Raw genomic sequence first — 25,384 nt, 5'->3', positions numbered from 1 at the left:
TTGCTAAGGGCAACTAAGGGTACTTTCACACTAGCGTTATTCTTTTCCGGCGCCGAGTTCCGTCCTAGGGGCTCAATACTGGAAAATAACTGATCAGTGTTATCCTAATGCATTGTGAATGAAGAGCAATCCGTTCAGGACGCATCAGGATGTCTTCAGTTCAGTCTTTTTGCCTTTTTGGGACGGAGCCAATACCGCAGCATGCTGCGGTTTTATCTCTGGCCAAAATTTCCCCATTGAAATGCATTAATGCCGGATCCGGCACCGAGTGTGCCGGCAAAACTGATCCGGCATTGCGGCCTGTGCATGCTCAGATCACGAAAAATAAATAAATGAAACCGGAGAGACGGAAAAGAAAACTGCAGGCGTAGGCACAGGGAATACTTTGGTGAACCTGTAACTATACTTTAGTAAACTGCATTAATAGCATTATAGAGGCTAATAGTCATCTCTATAAAGGTAGGGTGAGATCTGTCCATCATGCACTGGAAGGTTTTATTGATGCCTGAACTGCACAAAACACTTATCCCCAAACAATTAAAGCAGAAAACCCCTTTAAAACCTTTACTTTGCATTGTAAAGAACTAACCTGCCGATACCAGTGCCTCTGCACAGACTGCAGCAGATACGATGTCAAGCTTCTTAGCTGCCGCAGACTGATCAGGACCAGACTTTTTAATACTGTCTTTATTTGTAGAGGGCTCCACTTCAACAGATAGTGATTTGGAAGAGGTCACAAAATGTGTTTTGCCACATTTCTGTGGTGTCTTTCCCAACTTCCTAGTATGACCTGTCGGAGGCGATACAGATGTGTCGAAATCATTTATATCATCCCAATCCTCCAGGCTGACAATGGAGCTGAGAGAGACATTGCAGTCTGTTTTAGTCTTTGAACAAGAGCTTTCTTGAGGAATATCTTCATTCTTTTCATCTGCATCATGCTGGATGCTTTTAAAAGATGTCACTTTTGGAGAAGACTCTTTTGGGTAACTAGAAGTGAAAAATCCATTGATTGTACCACCTCCCTTAATAGATGAAACTAGCGGTTGCTTTTTGGATTTGTCCTTTAGAGGTACTTGCTGCTTTGTCGGAATGAATCCAGTTGAGGTGGACTCATCAAGAGAACTCTTCTTTTTAAATGTAAAAACACTTCAGAAAGAAAATTCAGAAAGAAAAAAAAAAAAAAAAAAGAACAATATCATGCATAAAGTAGTGAACAATACAAGTGATTGTCATATAGCGGCTAAGAGATCTGAAAGACGCGACACATATCTAGTGTATTAGGCCCAGGACAGTGGGCATACTATAGAGAATCTGAATTCCTGTGTCATGCAGCAATGCCTCTGACCTTGAACCAAGCACAAGAACGTCTCGGTTTTCTTGAACTTCTGATACTACCTTTACCATTATAAGATACAAGGTGGCTATAATATTCAGCAGTAGATAATAGATTAATATCAGCTGTTTACTGAGGGTGCCAAAAGATGAGCTGCATTTTGGTAGAAGTGGTTTTATTCTTTTTTCATTCAAATGGCCACAAGCTTTTCACACAACTTTGCAGAAAATCAATATTAGGGAGATATAAGAAACTTTGTAATATATCTCATTTGAGAAGAATGGCCCTTCCTCCACTTCTCAACCCCCCCCCTCCCCTCCTCAGGATAGGTCATCAATATCACAACAGGTGTTGTGTGACCAGTGTCGCCCTTGCCTTAAAGGGCTTCTGTCACCCCACAAAGTGATTTTTTTTTTTTGGGCTAGTGAAATTAGGTATATTGCGATATATGACAATATAATTGTGTTACTTACTTTGATCCAGCAGTTTCTGCAAAAAACGAAGTTTTATCATATGTAAATTCGGTCTCTAACAGCAAGTAGGGCGGCTACTTGCTGCTAGCTGCTGCAGAAATCCGCCCCCTCGTTGTGTCGATTGACAGGGCCAGCCGGGATCTCCTCCTCCGGCCAGCCCTGTCGGCATTTCAAAAATCGCGCGCCTCTGTTGATTCGGCGCAGGCGCTCTGAGATGAGGAGGCTCGTCTCCTCAGAACTCCCTCAGTGCACCTGCGCCGATGACGTCTTCTATTTCGGTGATGTCATCGGCGCAGGCGCACTGAGGGAGTTCTGAGGAGACGAGCCTCCTCATCTCAGAGCGCCTGCGCCGAATCAACAGAGGCGCGCGATTTTTGAAATGCCGACAGGGCTGGCCGGAGGAGGAGATCCCGGCTGGCCCTGTCAATCAACACAACGAGGGGGCGGATTTCTGCAGCAGCTAGCAGCAAGTAGCCGCCCTACTTGCTGTTAGAGACCGAATTTACATATGATAAAACTTCGTTTTTTGCAGAAACTGCTGGATCAAAGTAAGTAACACAATTATATTGTCATATATCGCAATATACCTAATTTCACTAGCCCAAAAAAAAAAAATCACTTTAGTGGGGTGACAGAAGCCCTTTAAGGACAGATGCTACTTTATTTTGTTTTAGAATCCAACCCTGGTTTTGGCTTAAAAAAAACCTGAATGTGTGGCAGCCTCCTTCCTCTCCGTTAACATCCCATTAGAGTCTTCCATTCCCATGCCAAACATACCCAGAGGCCCCTATTCACCCAATGGAGGACAGAAGAGTACTTTTGGCCTACGTAGGACCATTATATGTCAGTACTGTTTTGTTTAGTGATATAGAAGAGAATAGTAGGCTATGCTATCACAGAAAAGGTACACAGTTGGTTGGGATGATTGGGAGCCCATTAGCGACATATCCCACTATATGCCTATGGAGTGGGATAAGTCAGCCTTCTGCCTGAGGTGTACGTCAGGAGATCCACCCAACATAGGCTTCAAACAAGATGCGAACAGAGCTCGAGGGCCTTTTTGCATGGGGCGATTACAGCATGATAGGTGCACACTTAAATAGATTTGCACAAGGCCCAATGAAATCGGATTGTTATTGTTTGCCCCCTGTTCACTTTGCACAGGGTTGGCAGAAAATGACTTGTAATACATAGGACGATGTGCTGCTAACAAACCACAATTTCTGGTGCCGTATATAAAAAGGGACATTTCTAAAGTCATCTTTTTTACCTATTGTGTCCCTGTCTGCATTTCCAAAGCCTCATTCACACGTCAGTGTCCCATGTACGTGTGCTGTACATGTTCTCCACCAACAGCACAGGCACCCATTTATTTTAAAGTGTGTATTCACACATTAGTTTTATTTTTACCAGGGTCCGTGTTTGCACAGAAGCATGCTCTATTTTGTTCAAGTTCATGGATCCAACTCGCCCATTATAGTCTATTGGTCCATGAAAACCACAGATGCCATCCATGTTTCAGGGATCATTAGGAAGAGATGCTTTCAAAATTATTTTTCAGCCGCACAGTGTCCGTGAAACATGGATGACTCAGACAGCAAAAAAAAAAAAACAGACACACAGATCCTTCAAGGAGGCATCACTGACCACCTTTTCACGGATTGGAGTATGGACATGTAAATGAGGCTAAAAGGTAATTAGTGCTATATAGACAGGAAATAAAAAAATAAAAAAACATCTGCTCTCTTCGTGACAGCATGGGAAAGCCTATACAAAAGCACATCCGTTTTAAAGCGGGGTAGGTTGGGAAACATTCTCACTAAAGGTACCTTTACACGATATATGGTGAACATATTCGATTATCGATTTTAGCATTTATTCGAATTAAATAATTTTAATTTACCTAACCTAAGTCTTTGGTTTTAGATGTGTTTTGGATGGTGAGTGCTTGTTTATTTATTGAATTTTACCATATTTTAAATATACCAGTGACTGGGTGAGCCACTTTTAAACTAAGCACCCCTACCCTTAATAAATGAGATAAGTGAGCCACTATATCAACAACTACTCAACCTTTACACTTCAAGTCAATTATCCTGTAAATTATCGTTGAATCAAGCAAAACTGCTTAATTATCGAGCAGTGTAAAAGAAATGGACGACAGACTAAAAACAGATAATCTGCAGATTTCTTGTTGGTTCGATTTAGTGTGTGGGCACAAAAATCATCGCTGGACGTTAACGATTTCATACGCACTATTAAAAAGGATTCATTTGTCCACAACACCATGGAACACGATACAACAGTCTGCTTTACAAAGGATGGAATATGCCATTGAAATTACAATTTTGTGAATGATAATTGAGGCATCTAACAGGTCATTGTTGCAACGTTCACTACACCAAGCAACGACTCGTTCATCACTCGATCATTGCTTCGTGTAAAGGCACCTTAACCTACGCAGTTCATCAATAAATGAAACTGTACTCACCCGGGCCTTGTTTTCTGCAGAGAAAGCTTATTTTCCACAACCTTGGAAGAGAATAATTCCAACTGTTTCTGCAGGTTGTTCTGGGGTAAAGCAGCCATGCTGTAAGGAGGGAGACACCATGTGAGCTGTGAATAACACCAGCAATATGAGCAGATAAAACACCTATGAGCGCTAATCGATGACATATCAAGTTGATGCAAGTATGTTAAAGGGGTTGTCCTGCCATATATACTGATAACCTATCATCAGGACAGGTCATCAATATTAGATCGGCTGGGGTCCAACACCCGGCTGATTAGCTGTTTGAAGAGGATGCGGCGCTACATCCCTCCTTCAAACTCTGATGTGGCCGTCATTAGTGCCAAGGCAGAACCTGCCACCCTTCCCACCCATTAGCTAGGTATACCGAGCCCTTTGTGGTCCTACCTGGATAACTGTATAGCATAGTTTGTTATTTTCTTATTAAACATTAGCTATCTAAAATTCATAAGGGTGTTTGTTGCTGGATTTTCCAAGGCAGAACCTGCTTTTATCCCTGAACACTACTGGGTCACAGGATAACTGGAGCGTACTACCGCCATCATGTGTACATTCTGGGCTGTTCCGTGCTGTGTCAGGGCTCTTTCTTATATAATTGGGGGAGATTTGACTTTTTGAAGTCAGTTTTGCCTTCAGTTTGCTTTGGGGAGAGTTGTGCCAAATCGTCAACTTTTGCACATTTTCTGTTAAATTTGTGCACAATTCCTCCCCAACCACTCACGGTACCTCACAGCTATAGCCATCATGTCTCCAACAGTGTCTTTGCCTGTTTCATCAGATGGGAAATTTTGGCCAAAAACTTTATTCATCCAGGGTGGGATATGCAAATTAGATGCTTGAAGAAACAGGGGTAGTGGTCTTGACACTCCAAGTCAAGCTAGCCACGCCCCCGTCCAGCCGCTGCATAGGTGCTCTAGTCACTTGTTGACCCACCCAGTCAAGAGAAGGAACAAAAAAGGAGATTTTTTGTATAACTTACCAGTTAAATCTCTTTCTCGCTCTTCCTTGGGGGACACAGACCTTGGGTATAGCTCAGCTCCCTAGGAGGCGTGACACTAAGTAAAACTGTTAAGCCCCTCCTCCATCAGCTATACCCTCAGCCTGGAGATAGAGGCTACCAGTTGCGTGTCCAAGTAGTGAAAGGATAACAACCAATAACGGAAACAACCAGCCAGCAACCCAACGGGGCGCCAGACCATAACCCTGTAACCAAACACAGAAGGGTGGGTGCTGTGTCCCCCAAGGAAGAGCGAGAAAGAGATTTAACTGGTAAGTTATACAAAAAATCTCCTTTTCTCGCCCATTTTCCTTGGGGGACACAGACCTTGGGACGTTCAAGAGCAGTCCAAGAAGGGAGGGACCACAAACCCAAGGCGGAACACCACCAGAGCATCAGGAAACCGCTGCCTGCAAAACCAGGCGGCCCAAAGCAGCATCCGCTGATGGATGCGTATGCACCCTATAGAACTTTGTGAAAGTGTGCAGAGAGGACCAAGTGGCTGCTTTGCACAACTGTTCAGCCGAGGCCCGATGCCTCTGCGCCCAGGAAGCTCCGACTGCTCTGGTGGAATGAGCAGTGACGCCGAAAGGCGGAGGTCTGCCCTTGGCTCGATAAGCCTCAGACACCGCCAGTTTAATGAAACGGGCAATAGCCACCTTGGAGACCGCCAACCCTCTGCGCGAACCCTCCGGAACCACAAACAGGGAGTCCGTGCGCCGAAAGGACCCGGTGACCTCCAAGTAAATCCTCAACGCCCTGACCACATCCAGACGGTGCAGTTCCCGTTCTCTGGGGTGGGAAGGAGAGGGACAGAGCGACGGAAGGACGATGTCCTCATTGATGTGAAAGGCGGAGACCACCTTTGGCAGGAAAGTCGGGGACAGGCCGAAGCACAACCTTATCCTGGTGGAAGATCAGGAAAGGTTCGGAGCAAGAAAGAGCCGCTAACTCCGACACCCGTCGGAGAGACGTGACGGCCACAAGAAAGATGACCTTGCAGGACAGAAGGCGAAGGGAGACCTCCCGTAAAGGCTCGAAGGGGGCTGATTGGAGCGCCGAGAGCACCACATTCAGGTCCCAGGAAGGAACTGGAGGGCGGTACGGCGGAACAGAGTGAGCCACCCCTTGTAAGAAGGTCTTAATTGGCCCTAGAGGGGCCAGGGGACGCTGGAGAAGAATAGACAGCGCCGAAATCTGACCCTTCAGAGAACTGAGGCACAGCCCCAGGTCCAGACCCGACTGGAGGAAGGACAGGATTGTGGGAAGAGAAAACCGGAGAGGTGGGATGCTCCGGGACTCACAGAACCCCAGATAGGACCTCCAAACCCGATAGTAGATCCTAGAGGATACGGGCTTACGAGCCCGGATCATGGTGCGGACTACGTCCGCGGAGAAACCCCGTCGCGTTAAGACGGCGGTCTCAATAGCCACGCCGTCAAACGTAGCGAGCCTAAATGCTCGTGGAAGATCGGTCCCTGAGAGAGAAGGTCTTCCCTGGAGGGCAGTGGCCACGGTGCGTCTGCCAACAGCAACATTAGGTCGGCGTACCAAGACCGGCGGGGCCAATCCGGGGCGATTAGAATCGCGGGGACGCCCTCTGCCGCGATCCTCCGAAGAACCCGTGGCAGGAGGGGAAAAGGAGGAAAGACGTACAGAAGGGAGAATTCGCGCCACGGAAGGACGAGCGCGTCGGCGCCGTATGCCTTCGGGTCCCGTGCCCTGGCCAGGTATAGGGGGACCTTGTGGTTGAATTTGGAGGCCATGAGGTCCACGTCGGGGCGACCCCAGCGAAGACAAAGGGCTTCGAACACCTCTGGGTGCAGGGACCATTCTCCCGGGTCGATGGTGGACCGGCTGAGGAAATCCGCCGCCCAGTTGTCCACCCCCGGGATGTAAATCGCAGATAAGGCCGGCACGTGCGTCTCCGCCCAGAGGAGAATGAGGGTCACCTCTTGCATCGCTGCAGCGCTGCCTCCCTGATGGTTTATGTATGCCACAGCCGTGGCATTGTCCGATTGGATCCGAACAGGGTGGCCCCTCAGCAGATGGGTCCAGTGTCTGAGGGACAGAAGAATCGCCCTCAGTTCCAGAATATTGATTGGAAGTCTGGACTCCGATAGAGACCAAACGCCCTGGACGGACCGGGGAGGGAAAACCCCCCCCCCCACCCCCGTAAGCTGGCATCTGTGGTAATCACCAGCCAGTTCAGTGGAAGGAAGGACTTCCCCCTTAGAGGGATATGCAACCACCAGCCGAGGGAAGCCCGAGCCAGGGGAGGCAGAAGAAAGGTCCTGTCCAGACTCCTCGGTGATTTGTCCCAGGCCGACAGAATTGCCCTCTGAAAGGTGCGGGATCGGAATTGTGCGAACGGCACCGCTTCGAAACAGGCAACCATCTTTCCCAACAACCGCATGCTGGATCTGAGGGAAGGGCGGTGATGACGGAGGAGACTGCGAACCGACCCGCGAAGGGCCAGACGCTTGTCCGACGGAAGGCGGACCTCCGCCAACTCTGTATCCAGGAGCATCCCCAGGAAGATCAGCCGTCTGGAGGGGGTAAGGGAAGATTTGGGGTGGTTGATAATCCAACCGAACCGCGTCAGGGTCTCCAGAGTGAGTTCCACACTGCGGGATGTCTGAGAGAAGGAGGGTGCCTTGACCAGGATGTCGTCCAAGTATGGGAGAAGAAAAACACTTCTTGAACGTAGAAGGGCCAAGACAGGGGCCAGGACCTTGGTGAACACTCGAGGAGCCGTCGCCAGACCAAAGGGAAGGGCGACGAATTGGAAGTGATCGTCCCCCACCGCGAAGCGCAGGAAGCGGTGATGACATGGAGCAACCGGAACGTGGAGGTATGCATCCTGAATGTCGATTGAGGCCATGAAATCCCCTCTTTCCAGGGAGGCCACTGCGGACCTGAGAGACTCCATCCGGAATCTCTGCAGTCGGAGAAAACGGTTCAGGCGGTTTAGGTCCAAGATCGGACGCACTGAGCCTTCCTTCTTGGGAACCACAAAGAGGTTCGAGTAGAACCCCCTGAACCTTTCCGTCGGAGGCACGGGGGCGACGACACCCTTGTCCATTAGAGAGTGAATGGCCGCGAAGAAGGCGGCCACTCGTACGGGATCGCGGAGGACGGGATCGGAAGAAACGGTCTGGCGGAATGGACGCAAATTCGATTTTGTATCCGCAAGATACAATCTCGAGCGCCCATGCGTCTGAGATGTGGGCCCGCCATACGTTCCTGAATAGGAGAAGGCGGCCCCCCACCCGGGTGGGTGGGGGCGCACCTTCAGGCAGAGGGCTGCTGGCCTGTGGGAGCCCGTGCAGGCTGGGACTTGCGCCAGGTAGGTTGCGTCCGAAAAAACGGCTTCTTGCGTCTATCCTGGGCTGGGCCAGAGGAAGAAGAACTGGCCGCGGGTCTAGACCCGGTGGGCTTGCGAAAGGACCGAAAACGGGACGAACCAGCGCGACCACGGGGGGCGCCCATTGGCCTGGACTGGGGGAGGTGAGTACTCTTCCCACCCGTGGCCTCTGATATAAGTTCGTCCAGACGGGTTCCGAACAGGCGGGAACCCGTGAATGGTAGGCCGGCCAAAGAGCGTTTGGAAGCGGCGTCCGCCGCCCAAACCTTCAGCCAGAGTTCCCTCCTGACAGAAACTGCCAGGGCAGAGGAACGGGCAATGAGGGCACCCGCATCAAGGGAGGCCTCACAGACGAATTTTCCGGCCTGAACAATTAGTTGGGCTAAGGAACGGAGGTCCTGAACAGGGACGACCGACCCTAACTCCCGTTCCAGTTGCAAACCCCATTCAGAGACCGCTTTGCCAACCCAGGCGGAGGCAAAGACCGGTCTAAGGGCCGAACCAGAGGCAGTAAATATGGCCTTGGAGAGGGATTCCGTACGACGGTCCTCAACAGACTGGAGGGAAGATCCGTCCTGTACAGGAATAGTAGTGCTTTTGGACAGGCGAGCCACGGGAGGATCAACCTTAGGCGGGGATGTCCACGTGGTCACAGAATCCGCTGGAAAGGGATAACAAATGTCCAGCTTTTTGGGTGTAATAAAGCGGACGTTAGGCCGAGTCCAAGCCTTGGATACCACAGAAGAAAAATCAGCGTGTATGGGAAAAACCTTGGAGGCCTGTTTGGGGCGGAGAAAGGACACGCCGGCCTGTTCAGAGCTGGGGGGGTCATCGTGTAGCTGAAAGGTATCACTGATGCTAGTGACAAGATGCCCCACCGCGGACGCCAATTTGGACGGAAGCTCTGAGTCCATGTCCACCTCCGAATCCGCCAGTTCTCCCTCAGAAAGCGTATCCCTTTGAGAGGATAGACTTGACTGAGCTCGCACGCATGGCGGAGAGAGCAAAGCATCTGGAGAAGATGTGCGCTCAACCCTTGAACGTTTCTGAGTATGCCGGGCCCTGGAAGATTCGCTGGGAGGCAGGGAACCAGTGGGGGCGGCAGAAACGGTAGTCCCAGCGGGTGCGACAGGGATTGTGGCAGCCTGCGGGAGAGGCGGTCTATCCACGAGACGGCCCACTACGTGTGTAAGGCTTTCCACCGCCTGAGACAGAGACCTAGCCCAGTCAGGGGGTTCAGAGGCACCGGGGGGCGCAGCGGGAAGCGGGCCCTGCACCGGGGCCTGACATGCAAGGCAATGCGGCTCAGATTGCCCACGCGGAAAAAGTTCCTTACAGGCGGTACAGGCATGGTACCAGGGTTTGGGGGCACCTGTGGGATCTGACATGCTGAAGTGTGGTTGTACTCTAATATAGAGACCACAAAGGGTTATAGCAGCTATGACCAGGAGGGTTAGGAGAGGGTTAACTGTCCTACCAGTGCCTCAGAAGAACGTCAGGAGATGGCCCAGATCAGCAGCAGCAGAGAAGCAATGAACAGCAGTGAGCAGCAGAGAGCGCCCACAGAAGCCGAGCGATGTACACAGGAGGTTAGAGTCCCCCACCGTGTCCCAGCTTCCTGTCAGGAGTGAGGAAGCGCGGGAAACCTCAGCAGAAAGCGCGGGGAACAAGCTCCGCCCCCTCCAGCGCTTGAAATGTCTCCTGTGAAGGAGAACGTAGCTCCGCCCCCAAAATGACGCGCGCGTAAGCCCCGCCCCCTGCCGGGACCGCTAAGCCCCGCCCCCCGGTCTCGGCGGGAAGGGGGAGAGAGAGAAGAGAAAAAATGGAGTCAGCCCCGAATGAGGGGGGGGGGGGGAGAAAGATAGCAGCGTGGGGGGGAACGGCGTGGGGGTGCTGAGGATGCTGCTGTGCTGCATTGTCCTGCAGATGAACGCTCAGAATGAGCGACCACGGGTGCCCCCCTTACCCAGAGGGGTAGATGCTGCAGATAGGGACGGGGTATGGGCTGGAATAGCCATCTCACCGTCCGACGTCTTCACCCTCAGTCCTTTCCAGCAGGGTCGCCCCTTCAGCCACTGGCACCGCAGTGGCAGGAAGCTGGAAGAGGGGCTTGGCGTGCGGGCGACCCCCTAGCTGGCGGGATGTAGGGGAGCCATTGCTGCCCAGATCCTCCTATTGCTTCTGTGGGGGAGGCAGCAGTGCAGATAAGTTGGCACTGGCGCAGCTCAACCCCGGGAGAGCAGAGAGGTCTAATGCGTCTCTGGTATCCCTAGGAAAAAATAAAATAACAAAATTAGAAGAAAAAGTAAAAATAACAAGGAGAAAACAGCCCTGCAGTAGCAGGGAGTGTCTTGCCTCCTTGGACACTAAGCTAAAACTGGTAGCCTCTATCTCCAGGCTGAGGGTATAGCTGATGGAGGAGGGGCTTAACAGTTTTACTTAGTGTCACGCCTCCTAGGGAGCTGAGCTATACCCAAGGTCTGTGTCCCCCAAGGAAAATGGGCGAGAAATTAAATATAGAGTGAAGTGACTGGCATTCAACCTTTGACACCATGAGTTAGTATATATGGAAAATACTATTTATTTGCAGAGTAAAAATGTATATGTAATGGTTCATACAATGTGTATAAAATCACAGAAAAGAACACATATGATAAATCGCATTGATAAAGTCGTATGGCTAAAAATCTCAATTATAACGCACACCAACATAAATTGGCAATGGCATAAATTGTAGTCCCAATGCTTGAGGCCTATAGGTGGGATTTGGATGGGCCTCTCGCTCGATATTTAGCACACAAAATCCACAGTTAATACAGTCTACTATAGTTATATGAATTCGAATAAGACTACTTTCACACTTGCGTTCGGTGCGGATCCGTCTGGTATCTGCACAGAGGGATCCGCACCTATAATGCAAACGATGGTATCCGTTCAGAACGGATCCGTCTGCATAATAGCTTTTTTCAGATCGGAGTTTTCACATTGTGAAAACTCAGATCCGACAGTATATTCTAACACAGAGGCGTTCCCATAGTGATGGGGACGCTTCAAGTTAGAATATACAAAGAACTGTGTACATAACTGCCCCCTGCTGCCTGGCAGCACCCGATCTCTTACAGGGGGCTGTGATCAGCACAATTAACCCCTCAGGTGTCGCACCTAGGGGTTAATTGTGCATATCATAGCCCCCTGTAAATCCACTGTTGCTCCTCTTACTGGTAAGTGAAAGGTCTGTGCGGCGCATTGCTTATAGCACAGACCTTTCACTTACCAGTAGGAGGAGCGCCCGGCCGGTCTCAGACAGCGCAGGTAAGTATAATGCTTCTAAAATTGCTAAGTAACCATGGCAGCCAGGACTGCAGTAGCATCCTGGCTGCCATGGTAACCGATCCGAGCCCCAGCGATTAAACTGGGACTCCGATCAGAACTCTCTGCTGCCACCAATGATCATGAGGGAGGGGGGGGGGGGAGTCCGCACTGGCCACCAATTAATTTAATACTGGGGAGGGAGGGGGGCCGCACTGGCCACCAATGAATTTAAAACTGGGGAGGGAGGGGGGTCTGGCCTGGGGAGGGAGGGGTTAGTTGTGCGGATCACAGCCCCCTGTAAGAGATCGGGTGCTGCCAGGCAGCAGGGGGAAGTTATGTACACAGTTCTTAGTATATTCTAACTTGAAGCGTCCCCATCACTATGGGAACGCCGCTGTGTTAGAATATACTGTCGGATCTGAGTTTTCACAATCTAACTCAAATCCGATGGTATATTCTAACATAGAGGCGCTCCCACGGTGATGGGGACGCTTCAAGTCAAAATATACAATCGGATTGGAGAAAACTCAGATCCGATGGTATATTAATAGGGACTCCTGACTTTACATTGAAAGTCAATGGGGGACGCATCCGTTTGCAATTGCACCATATTGTGTCAACGTCAAACGGATCCGTCCCCGATGACTTGCATTGTAAGTCAGGACGGATCCGTTTGGCTCCGCACGGCCAGGCGGACACCAAAACGCTGCAAGCTGCGTTTGGGTGTCTGTCTCCTGAGCGGAATGGAGGCGGAACGGAGCCAAACTGATGCATTCTGAACGGATCCTTATCCATTCAGAATGCATTGGAGATGAACGGATCAGTTCGGGGCCGCTTGTGAGAGTCCTCAAACGGATCTCACAAGCGGAACCCCAAACGCAAGTGTGAAAGTAGCCTAAGCAGTTGAGTCAGTATGAGATACTTTGAGAGAATAGATGTTAGAAAGTGACTTTTTCGTATGATGAAAATCGAATAATAGAAATCGATAGTGGTTGATTGTCAGTATATACCTCCGCTACTACGTGGCGTCCCACAGAGCGGTCAGTATCCGATCTGTTTTACCCCCCTCCTGTAGATGACTCCGGCCGTGTTGGTTCGCCGCCCAAGTACGATACCCTGCGTGGTCCTGGAGGTGTCAGCTCAGCGTCTCACGTGTTCAGGTAAATTTGGTTCCTGGCTGTACGGTTGAGTCTTGGATTCCCATATCGCAGGACCTACTCTCGACTTTTATGGATAAAACATTTGACAAATAGAAGCGCTTATTTTCTACGAACTTTTACACCACCTCTGATATGGTTACCAAAGAAGCCAGATTGACTGGCGAAACGGCATTGGGTCAGGAGGTGGCTGAGAGATCGGCACACCACTCAGGGTATGCTTATCTTTTTCTCTTAATCACCAAGTCTGTTTATCCTCACATTTGTCTCCATTTGCCATTGCTTGGGGCTTATTGTCTTGAGATGTCTTGGTGACCAGCATCTGATTATCTTAATATATTTTTCCCTGACTCCTGGTGTGCTGACCTCCCAGCCCCTCCTTGGGTCCTATTCCTCTCCCTTGTGTTCCACCTTTGTGCTGCCTTTTTTATCTTCATGTATGTATTTTACATTGTCAATAAAGTTTATTTACATTTACTATGCGAAGATTTTTGTGCAATTTCTTTGGTGATACCACCTCTGATATCCAAGACTCGACCGTACAGCCAGGAACTAAATTGACCTGAACACGTGAGGCGCCGAGCTGACACCTGATTATTTGCCTATTTCTCTTCATTTGGAACATTTTAACGCCAATTGTATGAAAATGCGACTTTTCTTTTAAACAGAAAAGCGCCATTTCAGCCAACCGTGCCAGACCACACTTGCGACTTTTGAAACATATTTGCGACATTTCCTGTGGTAAATTGCGACTCTTGTCTCAGACTCGGGACGTTTTTGTTATTGTTTTGTTGAATGTCAGTTTGCTGACAGAACGCTGCTGTTTAGCTCATTTATATCATCCGGTTTTATTACTTCCCTATCACTTCTTCCCACAACGAGTTGTTTTTCCTTTTCAGAAATGTGACTTTATACACAAAACTCCACCACATAAGCTAGCTTAATAGTGCGCAACAGTTTGAAGTATTTCTGCCGATAAGAGGATGACAAATGAGGCGTAATATGCGCCAATTTGATAGCCCCGCCCACTTTGACATTTATGACTCATTTTTGGCGTGATGCATTCTTTATGGTGAAAATTCTGGAGAAAACAAGTCGACATATTCGGTGCATATCAAATTGCCATTTTTTTGGGGCGCATTTAAGGTCATAATTCTGGTGCAGCATGCTTAGTAAATGTCCCCCAATGTGCTTCTCACGGATGGCTGCTACGAGATGTACATGGTCATTCTTCAGTTTTTCTTTACACGCGTGAAAAAACACTGAACGCAATCGCAGAAAAAAAAAACCTGACTAAACCTCGGTGCCAAACCATCAGTTTTTCCCTGACACAATCCATATCGCTCGTGTGAACGGGGGGTGGGGGGTTGTATCCAGCATTATATCAGACCCCCAGCAGCGGGGACCAGATAAGTGTGACCTCCACCGCTGGGTCTGATATAATGCGGGATAACCCCTTTAATTATCTCAGACAACAGCTTTTAAGTAACATTTTGGCTTCAGATAAAACTAACAGGACCAGTCAGTGACAGCCATGTCTGTGCTGGATAAATGCCAAGGCAGACATGACGGGTAAATATCGCCATGTGTTTTTCTACAAGGGTGCTCAGCACAATGTATGCCTACATTCACACACGGTCCCCGCACTTCATCTGCACCTCTGGCTCCAGGCTTCAGCAGCTGGAAAATGTTACCTCAGAAAGGCTGCAGCACAAGCCAGCCAATCAACATACAGCGCCGTGTCACGTGATCTCCAGGGCCCTAGAGCGCTCCACTCCCAATACACTGCACACATAATTATATATATATTCTATATACCCCGCTCCCTCTATAAATGACAGACACGCCACCATCTGCCGACACACTGAACAAACACGGATTCATTACAAAGCGAAATAAATCCATAAGAAAGAAGATATCGCCTGTTTATATGGCCACAGTACACACTGCGAGGGCATGCTATCCTAGTGCCGTACAGCCCCTCGCCCCGGTCCGGTACCTCTGCTCCTGTTCCCGGGTCTGTCACATTCCGGATCCAGTCAACGAGACAGCTCCAGGTTCCTGCTCAATGGTTTGGCGCCGATTCCAAGCAAACCGTGACGTCATCAAATGGCGACTCTGTCCCTAGTAACGCCGCATAGCAACAGCACTGAGCAGTTGCGTCGCTGACTGCTGCAACTACCCCACAACTACCACTGAGAAGCCCAGCTGTGGGCTTACGGCCGCCGCCATTATTCATAAGACCCGTGTCCCGACTACTACTGGACACCCAGTCAGAGGGGTGAAGCTCTGTTAGATTTGTAACCGGAAATCAGTTCATCCTATTCCCAGACCAAGGAGGGACATTTTTTTTAATGCTATGATAAAATCGTATACAAAGGGCGAGGCTCACACTGTACACAGAAGGATGTTGGTGGGTGGGAACCCAAACCCACAAAATATATAATGTAGATCGGTAACACCACCTCCTGGAAAAAGATGTCAGCAACTTCCCAAATGTATTTACATGTATTAAAAAATATATATCTACATATATGTATAAATAAAGAAATCTAAAATACACTGTAGCTAAATAGATAAGCGATGATTGATTTACATAATAACACATTGAAAATTCATCCTAAGGCGACATGCACACGCCCGTATGTGTTTTGCGGTGCGCAAATTGCGGATCAGCCAAAAAAACTGATGACATCCGTATGCCATCCATTTTTTTTTTTTGCGGATCCATTGTAACAATGCTTAAACGGACAATAATAGGACATTTTTTTGGCGGAGCTACGGAACGGACACACGGATGTGGATAGCACACAGTGTGCTGTCCGCATTTTTTGCAGACCCATTGAAATGAATGAGTCCGCATTCTATCCGCAAAAAAAAAAACCGGAACGGACATGGAAACAAACAACGTTCGTGTGCATGTAGCCTAAGACAAACCATTCCAGAAGAGCTTCACACACAAATTATCAATGAGGGCTCGTTCACACAACCGTATGGCTTTTTCAGTGTTTTGCGGGCCATTTTTAACAGATCAGTTTTATAGTTTTTTGTTTCAGTAGTGTTTCCGGTTCCATTCCGTTTTTCCGTATGGCGTATACAGTGATTACATAGAAAAAATTGGTCTGGGCATAACATTTTCAATAGATGGTTCCGCAAAAACGGGAAGGATACATTCCGTATGTGTTCCTTTTTTTTGCTGACCCATTGACTTCAATGGAGCCACGGAACTTGATTTGCGGGCAATAATAGGACATGTTCTATCTTTGAACGGAACGGAAATGGAATGCATACGGAGTACATTCCTTTTTTTTGCGGAACCATTGAAATGAATGGTTCCGTATATGGACCGTATACAGAACTAAAAAAACGCCCCGTATACGGAATGCAAAAAACTGTTTGTGTGAACGAGCCCTAATCCTGATGGTTAGCTGGTCCACAATTCATGTATATAATAGTGTCAATCAAAGTTCCTGATTAGGGTACATAATCTGTTATCGATTAAAGTTCATTAATTAAGTACATAATCAAAAAACGTAATAAAAAACTTTCATAAGAGACTTTTAGACGAAGTTTGCCCGATCCACAGACTTTTCTATGAGGGTTAGGCCTCTTTAACACAACCGTTTTTTTTTTTTTCATTTACGGGCCGTTTTTTGCGTTCCATATAATGTCCGTATACAGAACCATTCATTTCAATGGTTTCGCCCCAAAAAAATGGAATGTACTCCGTATGCATTCCGTTTCCGTTTTTTCCGTTCCGTTTTTAGATAGAACATGTCCTATTATTGCCCGCAAATCACGTTCCATGGCTCCATTCAAGTCAATGGGTCAGCAAAAAAAAAAACGTAACACATACGAAAATGCATCCGTATGTCTTCCGTATCCATTCTGTTTTTGCGGAACCATCTATTGAAAATGTTATACCCAGCCTAATTTTTCTATGTAATTACTGTATATGCCATACGGAAAAACGGAACGGAAAAAACAGAACAGAAGCGGAAACAAAAAACGGAACAACAGATCCCTGAAAATCAGACCGCAAAACACTGAAAAAGCCATATGGTTATGTGAAAGAGGCCTTTACTGCCCCAAAAAACGTTGTTGAGTCTTTTACAAGTGGCACTTGTGCGGGTGAATGTTTGCCAGTAGCAGTTTTACTGATACATTTTCGCGAGTGGCGCTTGTAACAATGAGTAACCAGTAGCATTTATACTGATAAATCTTCACACGTTGCGCTTGTAGCAATAACTGTTAAACATGTGGCACTGGTACTGGTGAGTAGTTACTTTATAGCCCTTGTCTGTGTGGCAAAGCGCTTACCTTTCTATTAGGCTGGGTTCAGACCCGAGCGTTTTACAGCGCGTTCCTACGCGCTGTAAAACGCTCAACAGGCAAGAACCAATGATTCCCTATGGGAATGGTTCTCACCTGAGCGTTTTACAGCGCGTACGATCGCGCTGTAAAACGCCCGACGCCCCAAGAAGTACATGAGCTTCTTTGGGCATCTTGTCGCGCGTTCCCGTACATAGACTTCAGTGGGAATGCGCGACAATGGGCGTTCGCTTGTCTCTGTATGCGCAATTGCAAACACCCGTACAATCGCGCATATAGAGCGCTCCATCGCGAACGCTCAGGTCTGAACCCAGCGTTAGTTGATATCCAGAGTGCTGGTGGTTATGTGGCTTGGAGGTGGAGCGCTTACCTTTGGGTAAGGTTGGAGCAGGAATAGGCTGTGGGGCTGTGCTCTCATCCCCGCCTTGTCAGCGCGTCGTGACCGCTCTTGCAACTCCTCGCTACCGCTGATAGTGATATTGAAACTTCCAGCATACCACCCTGCACACACGTGCCCGTTGATTCCACTGCTCACCACACGAATACTCTGTTAACTCATATGCATGTGCTTGCCTAGACGTTGTTAAGGATTTCACCAACTGTTACCTTGGTGTGGATGTCGACTTCAACCATATTGTGACATATGGGCCGCTAGACGCGTTTCGGAGTCTCTGCTCCTTCCTTAGTAGTTACGTTTTTTGGGGCAGTAACCCTCATAGAAAAGTCTGTGGATCGGACAAATTTTCAAAAATCTCTTATGAAAGTTTTTTATTAAGTTTTTTGATTACGTACTTAATTCATGAACTTTAAATCGATAACAAATTATGTACCCTAATCAGGAACTTTGATTGACACCATTATATGCATGAATTGTGGACCAGCTAACCATCAGGATTAGTGACAATGACAAGGTTTTATATTTATGTGTGAAGCTCTTTAGGAATGGTTTGCATTAGGCCTATTGCACACGACCGTATGGCTTTTTCAGTGTTTTGCGGTCCGTTTTTCATGGATCCGTTGTTCCGTTTTTTGTTTCCGTTGTGTTTCCGTTTCTGTTCCGTTTTTCCGTTCCGTTTTTCCGTATGGCATATACAGTATACAGTAATTACATAGATAAAATTGGGCTGGCCATAACATTTTCAATAGATGGTTCAGGAAAAAACGGAACGGAAACGGAAGACATACGGATGCATTTCCGTATGTGTTCCGTCTTTTTTGCAGATCCATTGACTTGAATGGAGCCACGGACCGTGAATTGCGGGCAATAATAGGACATGTTCTATGTTAAAACGGAACAGAAAAACGGAAATACGGAAACGGAATGCATACGGAGTACATTCCGTTTTTTTTGGGCGGAACCATTGAAATGAATGGTTCCGTATACGGACCGTATACGGAAGGCAAAAAACGGCCAGTAAACGGGAAAAAAAAACGGCCGTGTGCAATAGGCCTTAGGATGAATTTTCAATGTGTTATGTAAATCAATCATTGCTTATCTATTTAGCTACAGTGTATTTTATTTCTATTTTTATTTATACATATACAGTCAGGTCCATTAATATTGGGACATCGACACAATTCTGACATTTTTGGCTCTATACATCACCACAATGGATTTGAAATGAAACGAACAAGATGTGCTTTAAAGGGAAGCTGTCACCTGCTTTTACCATTTTAAGCTGGCACCACCACGCTGGAGGGGTTAAAAAAAATAAAAAATAATATAACTCACCTTAATCCACTTGATAGTGCAGACGGCATCTCCTTCTGTCTTTATCTTAGCTGTGTGGAGGTTCACTAAAGTACCTTATTTCCAGCAGTCTTCTTTTTACTTTATTTCGTTTTGTCCTTTTGATATAAAAGTGCTTTTTATGATATGCTAATGAGGCTCCAAGGTGCCCAGAGGGGTGTTTTTTTCCTTCTCCGGTGCCCAGTGACGCCCCCCTGCAGTGCCCAAGAACGCCTCCTGATCCTCAAATAACCTCCCACAGCCCGGCAAACGGTTCCGCCCCTCCCCACGTCATAGTACTGCCTGCGCGATCATCAACCTCCTCAGGGCAACAGCGCTCAGGTTACATCACTGGGCTCAGCGCATGCCCAGTGAGACTTTTGAGGCTGTTGCCCTCAGGACGTTGATGATCGCGCAGGTGGTACTGCACCTGCGTGAGTTTTCTGGCCGCCGACAGGAAAAAGGACGGGGCATTTCTAGAAGGTAGACTATGACTTGGGGAGGGGGCGGAACAGTTTGCCGGGCTGTGGGAGGTTATTTGAGGATCAGGAGGCGTTCTTGGGCACTGCAGGGGGGCGTCACTGGGCACCGGAGAAGGAAAAAAACACCCCTCTGGGCACCTTGGAGCCTCATTAGCATATCATAAAAAGCACTTTTATATCAAAAGGACAAAACGAAATAAAGTAAAAAGAAGACTGCTGGAAATAAGGTACTTTAGTCAACATAGCGATGGTGCCAGCTTAAAATGGTAAAAGCAGGTGACAGATTCCCTTTAAGGTGAACGGTGTAGGAATTACAACAGTTTGCATATGTGCCTCCCACTTGTTAAGGGACCGTTTCCGTATTTCCGTTCCGTTCAAAGATAGAACATGTCCTATTATTGCCCGCAAATCACGTTCTGTGGCTCCATTCAAGTCAATAGGTCCGCAAAAAAAAATGGAACACATACGGAAATGTATCCATATGTCTTCCGTATCCGTTCTGTTTTTGTGGAACCATCTATTGAAAATGTTATGCTCAGCCCAATTTGTTTCTATGTAATTACTGTATATGCCATACGGAAAAACGGAATGGAGAATCGGAAACACAACTAAAACAAAAAACGGAACCGTGAAAAATGGACCGCAAAACACTGAAAAAGCCATATGGTCGTGTGAAAGAGGCCTTATACCTGATCTCTGAGTAGGCTTCACTGCTGGTTTTCACTAACAATAACTGATGGAAATAACTGACCAAAAGAACTCAGCCTAAGGCCTCCTGCACACAACCGTTTTTTTCCCCCGTTTAAAGGCTGTTTTTTGCGTTCCGTATACGGAACCATTCATTTCAATGGTTCCGCAAAAAAAATGGGATGTACTCCATATGCATTCCGTTTCCGTATTTCTGTTCCGTTTAAAGATAGAACATGTCCTATTATTGCCCGCAAATCACGTTCCGTGGCTCCATTCAAGTCAATGGGTCCGCAAAAAAACAGAACACATACGGAATTGCATCCGTATGTCTTCCGTTTCCGTTCTGTTTTTTGCGGAACCATCTATTGAAAATGTTATGCCCAGCCCAATTTTATCTATGTAATTACTGTATACTGTATATGCCATACGAAAAAACGGAACAGAAACGGAAACACAACGGAAACAAAAAACGGAACAACGGATCAGTGAAAAACGGACCGCAAAACACTGAGGCCCCTTTCACACGGGCGAGTATTCCGCGCAGATGCGATGCGTGAGTTGAACGCATTGCACCCGCACTGAATCCTGACCCATTCATTTCTATGGGGCTGTTCACATGAGCGGTGATTTTCACGCATCACTTATGCGTTGCGTGAAAATTGCAGCATGCTCTATTTTGTGCATTTTTCATGTAACGCAGGCCCCATAGAAATGAATGGGGTTGCGTGAAAATCGCAAGCAAGTGCGGATGCGGTGCGATTTTTACGCACGGTTGCTAGGAGACGATCGGGATGGAGACCCGATATTATTATTTTCCCTTATAACATGGTTATAAGAGAAAATAATAGCATTCTGAATACAGAATGCATAGTAAAATAGCGCTGGAGGGGTTAAAAAAAATAAAAAATAATATAACTCACCTTAATCCACTTGATAGTGCAGACGGCATCTCCTTCTGTCTTTATCTTAGCTGTGTGGAGGAACAGGACCTGTGGTGACGTCACTCTGGTATCACATGATCTTTTACCATGGTGATAGATCATGTGATGACCGGAGTGACGTCACCACAGGTCCTGTTCCTCCACACAGCTAAGATAAAGACAGAAGGAGATGCCGGCTGCGCGATCAAGTGGATTAAGGGGAGTTAAATTTTTTATTTAATTTTTTTAACCCCTCCAGCGCTATTTTACTATGCATTCTGTATTCAGAATGCTATTATTTTCCCTTATAACCATGTTATAAGGGAAAATAATACAATCTACAGAACACCGGTCCCAAGCCCGAAATTCTGTGAAGAAGTTCGGGTTTGGGTACCAAACATGCGTGATTTTTCTCACACGAGTGCAAAACGCATTACAATATTTTGCACTCGCGCGGAAAAATTGCGCGTGTTCCCGCAACGCACCGCACATTTTCCAGCAACGCCCGTGTGAAAGAGGCCTGAAAAAGCCATACGGTCGTGTGCAGGAGGCCTAAGGCCTCTTTCACACGACTATTCCCCCCCCCCCCCCCCCCGTTTACCTTCCGTTTTTTACCATTAATTTTAATGGGTCCCGAGTCTGAGACAAAAGTCACAATTTACCAGAGGAAATGTTGCAAATATACTTAAAAAGTCGCCAAAGCTGTCTGGACAGGGTTGGCTGAAATGGCACATTTTGGTTTAAAAAAAGTAGTATTTTAGTGCTATTGGCGGTAAGATGTTGCAAATCAAGAGAAATAGGCGAATAATTAAGTTTATACTTAAAAAAGTCACATTTCAAAAGTGGCATGCGCCTTGTGATATGAGGTGAAACAAATCACCACTTTTGATTTGTAATGTTAGTATTTGTTTTGGCACAAATTACGTCATTATTGATAAATTTCCCCCAATGTTTTTTTATTTATTTCAATTGCAACTATCACACAAGAAAAAGTCGGTGTAGAGCTCCAAGGGTCACTGGGTGGAATCCAGACATTCCCATTGTAATTCAGTTGCCCTTTACATAGGACAGCAAACGTGTTACTTAGGCCTCGTTCACATTTCCGTGTCCATTTGACATCCGTGAAGAATCCATCCGTGTGTTATCTGTGAAGAATCCATGTTTGGTCCGTGTGTCTGTTTTTTCCCGCTGCTCAACTGAAGATGAATTTCCAGAGCATAACCTACCATGAAATAGTCTGTGAAATACTGACAGAACACGGATGTGTTATGTCAGTGCTTTTTTATGGTTCCATAGACAATGGGTTTGTTTGGACCGCATCCCGGACTAAAGTAGTGCATGTCTACGAGATTTTTCCATGTTTGAACAGACACATTAAAATCAATGGCTATGTGTGCTGGCTGTGGAGAATGTGGATAGCACACGTTTGTCAAAAACAGAAATCTTGAACGAGGCCTGTGCTGCAGGCCGCAATGCACGCATACCGAGCGTGGGCCAGCTGCAGCGGATCTGCCCGTTCTGCAAAAAGATAGGACTTGTTCTATCTTTTTGCGGAATGGAAGTACGGGACAAAACTTCATTCCTTGCTTCCGTTCTGCACAATTCCGCATCTCCGGACCCATTGAAGTGAATTGGTCTGCATCCGTGACGCGGAATGCCCACGGAACGGTGCCTGTGTATTGCGAATCCGCATATGCGGTCCGCAGCACAGGCACGGGACACCTACGGTTGTGTGCAATAGGCCTTAGGCTGGAGCTACCTGATAGCTGTGGCCATGACACACATCACAAGGTAAAAGACCGCGGCATCACAATGCTGCACTACTGTACGCTGGAACATAAGAAAAGTGATTTGTCACATTGCGAATCTCAAGAAATCAGACAGGTTTAGGCCTCTTTCACATGGGCGTCATGTTTTTTGCCCTGATAAGATGCGGGTGCGTCACAGGAAAATGCACGATTTCTCAGCACGAGTGCAAAACATTGTAATGCGTTTTACACGCTCGTGAGAAAAATCGGCATATTTGGTACCCAAACCGAAACTTCTTCACAGAAGTTCGGGTTTGGGTTAGGTGTTCTGTAGATTGTATTATTTTCCTTTATAACATGGGTAAAGGACCTGTGGTGACGTCACTGCGCTCATCAGATGGTCCTTCACATGATCTTTTTACCATGGTGATTGATCATGTGACGGGCCATGTGATGAGCGCAGTGACGTCATCACAGGTCCTTTACCCAGGTCCTGAAGAAAGAAGAGATGCCGGCTGCGCGAACAAGTGGATTAAGGTGAGTTACATTTTTTTAATTTTTTTTTAACCCCTCCAGCCCTATTGTACTATGCATTCAGGATGCTGTTATTTTCCCTTATAACCATGTGATAAGGGAAAATAATAAAGATCGGGTCCCCATCCCGATCGTCTCCTAGCCACCATGCGTGAAAATCGCACCGCATCTGCACTTGCTTGCGGATGCTTGCGATTTTCACGCAGTCCTATTCACTTCTATAGGGCCTGCGTTGCAGTGAAAAATGCACAAAATAGAGCATGCTGCGATTTTTACACAACGCACAATTGATGCGTGAAAATCACCGCTCATGTGCACAGCCCTATAGAAATGAATGGGTCCAGATTCAGTGCGGGTGCAATGCATTCTTTGCGGTGATTTTCACGCACGGTTGCTAGGAGACGATCGGGATGGGGACCCAATCTTTATTATTTTCCCTTATAACATGGTTATAAGGGAAAATAATAGCATTCTGAATACAGAATGCATAGTACAATAGCGCTGGAGGGGTTAAAAATAATAATTTAACTCACCTTAATCCACTTGCTCGCGCAGCCCGGCTTCTCTTCTGTCTTGTTCTGTGAGGAATAGGACCTTTGATGATGGCACTACGTTCATCACATGGTCCGTCACATGATCCATCACTATTGTGTCGGCTGCGCGAGCAAGTGGATTAAGGCGAGTTAAATAATTTTTTTTTTTTTTTTTTTTTTTAACCCCTCCAGCCCTATTGTACTATGCATTCTGTATTCAGAATGCTATTATTTTCCCTTATAACCATGTTATAAGGGAAAATAATACAATCTACACAACCTTGAACCCAAACCTGAACTTCTGTGAAGATCGGGTCTGGGTACCACAGTCAGTTTGTTATCACGGGCGTGCAAAACGCATTGCACCCGCGCAATAAAAAATGAACGGAACGCAATCGCAGTCAAAACTGACTGCAATTGGGTACCTACTCGCGTGGGTTTGCCGCAATGCATCCGGACCTTATCCGGACACGCTCGTGTGAAAGAGGCCTTAGAGTTCTTGCAACTGCTTGGTCGCAAAACAATCTGTCACTTTAATTTCAATGCTTCCACGATACACCGTGATCTTTGGTTGTGTAACGTACATTTGTGCAAAGTCGTCGTGTAAGCCCAGTCTTTAAGGCAGGGGTAGGGAACCTCTGGCCTGCGGGATCATTTAATTTCCCATGTAAAGGGACCTTTAAATAGTTGAAAAAAAAAAAAATATCCCAATCTCACCCCTGTACCGGGCTGGCATAGGAAAACTGGAGAAACACCTCTATAGAAAAGAAACCACAGATCTGCAAAACATGGATACTGGATGTGTGCACACCGCATCACGGTGCAGACCCTTTGACTTCAGTGGGTCCATGGTGTGCATGTTGCAAAACTGACTTCAAAGATTACCCTCATGATAAATTCACTCCATTGTAACATAGTTTGCAAGGCTTAAAAAAACATCTGTCCATCCAGCTCAGCCTGTTATCCTGCAAGGTAATCCAGAAAAAATGCGTGAGGTAGAAGCCAATTGTCCTCACTTTAGGGGAAAAAAATCCTTCCCGACTATAATCAGGCAATCCGAATAAGTCCTCTTTCACACTACCGTATGGCTATTTCAGTGTTTTGCGGTCTGTTTTTCACAAATCCGTTGTTCCGTTTCTTTGTTTCCGTTGTGTTTCAGTTTTTTCCGTATGGCATATACAGTATACAGTAATTACATAGAACAAATTGGGCTGGGCATAACATTTTCAATAGATGGTTCCGCA

General features: G+C 47.0%; 1 protein-coding gene across 1 annotated transcript in view; it reads right to left on the bottom strand.

Moving 5' to 3' along the window:
• The window catches only part of BLM (BLM RecQ like helicase), an 84,897-nt gene extending 69,512 nt beyond the window's left edge, over nucleotides 1–15,385 (bottom strand). The window contains exons 1-3 of the mRNA XM_044279334.1: nucleotides 15,172–15,385; nucleotides 4,301–4,399; nucleotides 590–1,149 (exon numbers count right to left, since the gene is read on the bottom strand). Of these exons, the coding sequence (XP_044135269.1) occupies nucleotides 590–1,149; nucleotides 4,301–4,398 (658 nt within the window). The 5' untranslated portion in view covers nucleotide 4,399; nucleotides 15,172–15,385. The remainder of the gene's footprint in view (nucleotides 1–589; nucleotides 1,150–4,300; nucleotides 4,400–15,171) is intronic.
• Nucleotides 15,386–25,384: the final 9,999 nt, after the last annotated feature.

This window comes from Bufo gargarizans, chromosome 2 (genome assembly GCF_014858855.1).
Source record: "Bufo gargarizans isolate SCDJY-AF-19 chromosome 2, ASM1485885v1, whole genome shotgun sequence".
NCBI classification, from domain to species: domain Eukaryota; kingdom Metazoa; phylum Chordata; class Amphibia; order Anura; family Bufonidae; genus Bufo; species Bufo gargarizans.
Note: the sequence above shows the minus strand (reverse complement) of the source record. Positions and strands in the feature narration are given on the sequence as shown.